General features: G+C 40.2%; 1 protein-coding gene across 1 annotated transcript; it reads left to right on the forward strand.

Annotated features, from left to right (window-relative positions):
- The first annotated feature begins 2,570 nt into the window (after positions 1 to 2,570).
- On the forward strand, positions 2,571 to 7,458 carry LOC106577156 (uncharacterized). Its single transcript, XM_014154968.2, has 2 exons — positions 2,571 to 2,872; positions 4,152 to 7,458. Exons 1-2 carry the CDS (start codon positions 2,821 to 2,823, stop codon positions 5,096 to 5,098), a joined length of 999 nt encoding a protein of 332 aa, XP_014010443.2. The 5' UTR covers positions 2,571 to 2,820; the 3' UTR covers positions 5,099 to 7,458.
- The last annotated feature ends 273 nt before the right edge of the window (positions 7,459 to 7,731 follow it).

Here is a 7,731-nt window from a genome sequence, read left to right on the forward strand (position 1 = left end):
CTTAATAGCGATGAGCCCATCTACGGAGCCACACATGAACAATATAAGGACAGACATAGAAATAATTATGACTGATGCGTAACCTACACTGTTTTATCAGACACATTGACACTATGTTGTAGTGTCTTAAATGCATTGACTCATGAACCATAATAGTTGATTTACAGTGACAGTAGATAATACAATCGGGTGGAATCAAGCACTATAAAAGATTAATAGTGTCCTCATGTGGCATTGAACTGAACAGCAGACACGATTAAAAAAAAGTTTATATGGGCCACTAATCCCATGGCTTTCATTTTAAACATTATTGGGTTAATGGCTAGGTCATGTCACCCGAGACAGAAGTCCAACTTCTGTCAGATAAGAGCAAATAATTATATATTTTTTATTACTGAGCAAATTCTGATTTCCCAAATGGCTCTATTCTATTTATGAGGTCATGTTTGGCAAACAGAATAGAGCACGGGAGAGGTGAGTATTATGGCGTAATAAACACACATACATTTGTACCTCATTTCCCCTTTTCCTCCTTCCCCCTGCTGTTCCCTCTATTTCCTGCCCTGCACCTCGACTGCTGCAGGATGTACGTCTTTTCATACTCACAACCCTAAGCACAGTGTCTTTGCAAAACACACGCACGCACGCACGCACACACACACACGCACACAAATGGTCAGCAAAGGAGGATATCTTACTATTGTATGATGTGTGTGTGACACAGAGAGACAGAGATAGAGAGCAAGGACTCAGATGCAATATCCTATATCAATATTTAAATAAATGTTAAATAAAAAAAATTAAAACATTCCCATAGGCACTCATCAGTCTGACCACAAACCACTGGTTCCTGATAGTCTACTGGTTCATCCAGAGGTTGTATTTGGGACTTGATGGGTAGTAGAAGACACTTTACTTTTCCCTGATTGAATTCAATTCCCACGGTGTGCCATTCAATTGAACCTTTGGACACCTCCCACAGCTATGTAAACCTTGGGTGACGATATCCCACAAAACAGTGAGTCACTTCCATGCCTCATCATTGTGTGATTCCCTGAAGTATGAGTGATATGGGGCTGAATGGGGAGGAAGATGAGAGATAGTTTCTCCTGTCCCACAGCAAACGGAAGGTCTTCCTACAGCAGCGGGCAGGATTTCCTCAAGTCCCCTTTCAAGATGGATAATAGCGGACTGATCCAAATGAGCGAAGAGGAACTGAGTGTTAGACCCCACAGGCAGTGCTCTCTAGGACAAAGCATGTTGTGCTGCTCAGTGGTTGAGTATGATGACTGACTTGCCTGACAGCATTCCCGAAAAGGGAGGCATTGTAGCCAATTTCTTACACCCATAGTAATTAGCTAAGTTTCTATCATGTACAGGAATGACACCAACCTGACTGGCTGAGGGAGAGACAGAGAGAAGAGCTCTCATTAATGTAGCCTAATTATTTGTATTTAACTAGGCAAGTCAGTTAAGAACAAATTCTTATTTACAATGATGGCCTACCCCGGGCCAATTGTGCGCCACCCTATGGAACTCCCAATCACGGCCGGATGTGATACGTTTACATTTACATTTTAGACATTTAGCAGATGTTCTTATCCAGAGCGGCTTAAAGTAGTGAATGCATACATTTCATACCATTTCATACCTTTTTCTTAATTGAAAGTAAAAAAAACAAAATACAGCAGGCACTAGGACCTCCATGTGAATGAGTTTGACTCACCTGCTCGAAGAACTTTGCACAGCTGGATTGTACAATATTTACACATTCTTAAACAAATTATTCAAGCTCTGACATCTGACAGGATGATTGTTGATCATTGTTAGACAGTCAATTTAAAGTCTTGCCATAGATTTTGAAGCCGATTTAAGTCAAAACTGTAACTAGGCCACTCAGGAACATTCAATGTCATCTTGATAAGCAACTTGTGTTTTAGGTTATTGTCCTGCTGAAAGATTAATGTCTCCCAGTGTCTGTTGGAAAGCAGACTGAACCAGGTTTTCCACTAGGATTTTGCCTGTGCATAACTCTATTCCATTTATTTTTATTAACAAACAAAAAAAAACTCAAGTCCTTGCCGGTGACAAGCATACACATAACATGATGGAGCTACCGCCATGTTTGAAAATATGATGAGTGGTACTCAGTGATGTATTGGATTTGCCCCAAACATAACACTTTGAATTCGGGACATAAAGTAAATTTCTTTGACACATTTTTTGCAGTTTTACATTAGTGCCTTATTGCAAACAGGATGCACGTTTGGAATATATTCTGTACAAGCCTCCTTCTGTTCACTGGCATTTATGTTAGTATTGTGGAGTAACTTACAATGTTGATCCATCCTCAGTTTTCTCCAATCACAGCCATTAGACTGTTTTAATGTCCCCATTGTCCTCATGTTGAAATCTCTGAGCAGTTTCCTTCCTCTCCGGCAACTGAGTCATGAAGGACTCCTGTCTCTTTGTAGTGACTGGGTGGATTCGAACTAGGTTACTGTAGAGAACCAGGTTACTGTAGTGACGCCTCTTGCACTGAGATGCAGTGCCTTAGACCGCCGCGCCACTCGGGAGCCCCTTATGCATCATACCAGTAACAAAAACCTTGTATCAAAAACATTTAGTTATTGATTGTTTGATTACGTGTGCACTTGATGTGGACCCTGGACCCCGTCATTCCCCCTGTAAAACACTCCCTAATAAAATATCGCGTCACTTCCTTGCCAATCCCTTAGAAAAATAAATATTAGAAAGGGCCGAACGACGCTGGGAAAGAGCGAGAAGAAGCCAGAAGAGAAGATAAAGAAGAAAAGACTGATGAAAAGAGGGATAGTGAGGCGGGAGGAAGCGAAACACGAGCGTAATCAAAGTAAGTTTCCCATACTTTTTCTGCTTTGGAAACATTCCACTCAGAAACTTGATCGGCGGAGCTCAAGTTTTGCCCCCTTTCCTCCCCATTCACATCACTCAATATGGCCTTACATAGAATACTACTGCTAAACAATCTATATGATACGTTTTAGAGTTCAATTAGCAGACATTCGCTATTTGTTGAAATGGGGTCCCGAGCTATGTCTGGCAGTAAGTATGACATAATGTAGCCTGCCTTGCCGCATAAAAGCGATCAGTTTTAGGAGGAGTTGTTGATTTTGTTTTGATGAGGCATGTCACTTGCAAGGACAAGGGGACGCACATAGGGACTAATTAACTTTCACCCGCTTACTGTTTCATCCTCTGATGAAAGTTATTGGTAAATAGTAAACATATGACAGTAATGTCAGACTGCTTTTTAAATGTGGGTTACCTCATTGTTTTTAAAAGCTCAGCAACACCGGTTTTCAATATAGTTTTCAATTCAATGCAATAGGGAATCATTGTAATTGCTTTTAGTATTGCCCTAGATGGTGTTTGTCTATGGCTTTAAAGTCTCCTACCCCGAGGGAAGGAATCCAGAAGTATGTTCTTGTGTTGCATGAGTATGTTTCACTTGCAAGTCCCAGCATGGCCTTGGCATAAATATCAATGCCAAACGACTCGTTGGTTTCTCACACTCTTGCACAACAGTGATGTTTTCATGTAGGCCTGTCATGACAGGTCACTGTATATAAGACCATAGAAGTCCTGCCCTGTATAGTGACACTAATCAAGGGAAATGGCCCCTCAGTGACAGTTTGGCTCTGGGCCCCTCATATTCACTTTCTCTCTGTTATCTATGTTGACAGTCTAGAATGGACTTCTCTGTTCACTGTAGGTTTATATACTGGCACAATACCTTTTTGTGAAGGTATTTTATTTCTGTTATGTGTTTTCTAAATAGGTTTATTGAGTTGGTATTTGTCTCACACTGACTGAACTTGGCTCAGTGTCCGCATAAATAGATTACGTCAAAGTAAGAACATCAAGGTAGATCGTTAGTTTCATTTAGACTTCCCGTGTGTTTTCTGATGCATAGAATATCATGTTTCTGCTTGACGTGTTGTCTCATCCAAATGGTTTTCTTTTCTCCCGTCTCTGGCCTCTTTCTTTATTTCTGTCACTCTTTCATTTTTTCCCACCCTCTCTTCTCCACCACTTTTTCTCTTCCTCTGAACCCCATCTCCTCTCTCTCTCTTGCCTCCTTTCTCCATAATTCTTTCTCCCTCTCTCAGCTGTCATGCCACTCCACAAGTCGTCCCACAAGGCACCTCGCCTGGACCCCACCATGATCTCAGCTCCGCTGGGGGACTTCCGCCACACCATGCACATCGGGAGGGGCGGAGATGCTTTCGGTGACACCTCCTTCCTGGCTACTGTCGGCCCCAGCCCTGAACCTGGGTCTCCGGGTGCCACGGCAACAAACGACTCAATGGCGCCCGTTGATTCCGAGACGCCACTTAACCACACTGATGATGTCACGGATGGCTTCGGAAGCCCACTGAACAGTGAGCTTCAGCATTCCGAGTCGGTGTCGTCTTTCACACTCGATATGGATTTCGACCTGGGTCCGTCCATCATGGGTGATGTGCTGGGGGTGATGGATGGACTGGGGCTGGACTCAGACTGGACTAGGACTCGCGCTAATGAGGAAGACGTCTTCAGTCCAAGCAAAAGTCTTGTCGTGGAAGTGGAGAATTTTAAAATGGCGGCGGAGGATCAGTCTGTCAGCATAAGGAACGAGCTGAATGAGAAGAAGCTTTTAAGGATCGAGGGAGATGGAAGGATAATAGAGGGGACTGGAGGGATCAAGGCCAAAGGGCAGAGGCCGAAGGTGAGATTCAGCGACAAACGAGAGGAGATAATTTGCCAAGCGTCGGAGGAGGAAGGTCAGGGGTTAGATGTTGAGGAAGAGTGTGTGAGTCCCACCGAGGAAGATCAAGAGAGGGGGAACAAAGTCATCAGCGTGTCAATCGCGGGAATAGAGGTACAGCCCACCAATCACAAGGCAGATTCACCTTCCAGTCCCGCCTCCTCACACAGCTCAGAGTATGAGGGTGTCACCCCATTGGACAGGAGGAGGGTTGACAACTGTCACTCAGAGACTGATTCCGAGGAAGAGGAAGACAATGGACGGGGCTACACATTTGAAGATGAGTTTGATGATGAAATCGGCCTATAAGTGTGCTATTGGGCATCTTACGTCAATCAATCAGAGGATAAAATGGTTCCTCGTTGGTTGTGAACTATGTACAGTTTACTTCCTCTATGCATTGTTCTGCAAATTATCATTCAAAAGAGAGCTTTAAGCAAAGCTAAGTATTTCAGAACAACAACTGGATATTTGAAGAGTCTCTGTTGAAATGTTTTTGGGACCAAATTGCTCCTTTTGATCCTCAGTCATAGACATGCAGTTAGTCAACAGTTACTACAGGAATCCGTTTCATTGAATCAATCTTATAAGCTCCAATGAATGGACAGAAAAATGTTGACCTTTGAAATAGCCACCTAGTATTGACATCAGATTTGAAATGCTACATTTTTAACAGACACTGTACTTCAATTTATTATGTCTCAATTCAAAATACACAAAGAATAGTGTAGTATTGTTTTAGGCCAAGCAGGTTTTCAGTGAATAAATAGCCTAGTTTGCAGCACTTTAATTCATTTCAAGAAACTGGAAGCTTTACTGTTAAATCAATGCTCAGTAAAAGATGATGACAGTTTTTTAAATGACAATGATTAAGGCAAATTGAAATGTTTTAACAAACATGTTTTAGTTTTTACCAGGTCAAAGGTGTTTCTTAAGAGAAAGTGCATATGATACAGAAAGACTAGTATCTTATGCTGACGGTGCCTTAAAGGGAGTTGTATTGTTCATATCCTTGTGCTTTAACTTACTATAGCCATGTCTTCCTTCTTTATGTTGTATTTTCATATCATGTTGCTCAGAGCAAATTGCTTTGTTGTCCGTTTTGCATTGCATCTTAATGCTCTTTAGAAACAAACTAAATGAACCAGCCTTTTTAGGACAAATATAGAATTATTTGCCACCTGTTTCTCCACCTAATTCATGGAAAGTTTTTTTCTGAGTGATTTTATTGTTAAATGCCACTGGGTTGTTCCACGAAATGAGTCCTTTTTAGGTACTGTAATTTGGAGATATATATAACATTCTGTAACGATGAGCACATTTTCAACTTAATAAAACATGTTTTCCCATCTCAAGAGGTTAAATAAAAAATAAATACTATAACTGCCAAATAAAGTAACAGGGTTGACCGTAACAGGGTTAATGATTTCATCTTAAATCAGCCATAAATCCCCTTGTGACAGGGGGAATGGAAGCTTGTTGCGTGCAACAGGGAGGGGCAATTGAATGCAAGGTTCACAACATTTTATTAAATTAAGCATTATTAGCCTGTAGCAATGGGTAGCAGGGTTGACGAGTTAAATCTCGACCCACTCAGTTTTCCACCACAACACCAGAAAATGGCCAAAAAGAGTAGAACCAGCTCACCTGCGTTTACACTATGATTTGGCTATTAGTTTATTTTTGAAAAAAATATTTAAAAAGGAATAGTTTCATGATATTAAGACAAGTTCGGTTCACGTAACAGGGTTGACCTTAAAATTAAGGACTTTTCTTTATTTTTCTTTTACTTTTTAATTTTTTTTACCTTAATGATTCACTAATCTCATGAAATAAATAAAAATTATTCATAAATTACTGTCAAAGCAACAGAATAACTAGGGTTTTACAATTTTGGGGAGAAGCGGATTAAAATCTTCTGAGAAGTCAGTGCACAAAGGGACATGTCAATGCTGAATTTTATTCATATAAAAAAAAATCCGATTTATAGAATTTTCCATGTGGTCTACTTCATTTAATATAACAGGCTTTTAAAATCCAATATTGGTGCACAATTTCTACTTAAAATATCAAAAGGATGCAAAAGCATCTCATTTCATGGAACAACCCTACTCTGTTTATGGATACCTCACTTTAAGAATTTCCTCTTATTTAGAGCTTTAATATCTATGGTGTTTTTATGAAATAAATCTATCATTCCTATTTTTCTTTTTACTGTGAACTGTTCACATTCCAATATTTAATTTCTCAAGTCAGAATTTTTCTGACCTAAATTACATCCAATGTAGGCCTATTTTTATTTTAATGCATTTAGCCTGTGTAGTCAAATTACAAATTACACTGACAAATTTACACTGACAATCTCTGAAATTGATGTGCTTCATCTCATGTTTTGAATTTCAGTTGCAAAGCATGAATGACCTTATATTTAATGCTTCTTTTGGACCAACATTGTACAAGGGGGTTGGGTTAAATGCGGAAGACACATTTCAGTTGAATGCATTCAGGTGTACAACTGACTAGGTATCCCCCTTTCCCCTTACAAGTAATGCTGAAGGGAGTAGGGGAGGGGGTCTGGAAAGAAATGCCTCTGGACATGTTCTTTATCTCCTGATGGATCCTCTTGGATATGCTGGTTACTTCAATAAACATATTTCCTTACATTGTAATGTTTCAGCAAAGTGTTTCCTTGTCAGTGTACTCATTAACTTATGTGGAAAGATGGCAGGAATATGAATGCGAGAATACACTCTCCTACGTCTGTATTTGGACAGGGATGCCAACCTTTAAAATGTGGCTATATTCTCCAGCATTTTGGATTTGAGATAATGTTTCATATGAGGTGACAGAACAGAATGTCCCCTTTTTATTTGAGGGTATTTTACTGTTTAGAAATTAAAGCACTTTATAGATCTAGTTCCTCCCCCCATTTGAAGATGTCA

The sequence above is a fragment of the Salmo salar genome, chromosome ssa02 (genome assembly GCF_905237065.1).
Source record: "Salmo salar chromosome ssa02, Ssal_v3.1, whole genome shotgun sequence".
Taxonomy (NCBI): domain Eukaryota; kingdom Metazoa; phylum Chordata; class Actinopteri; order Salmoniformes; family Salmonidae; genus Salmo; species Salmo salar.

Coding starts and splice junctions, on each gene's coding strand:
- LOC106577156 (XM_014154968.2), top strand. CDS start 2,821: ATGAAAAGAGGGATAGTGAGGCGGGAGGAAGCGAAACACGAGCGTAAT. Junction 2,873..4,151: donor GAAACACGAGCGTAATCAAA/GTAAGTTTCCCA, acceptor TCCCTCTCTCAG/CTGTCATGCCACTCCACAAG.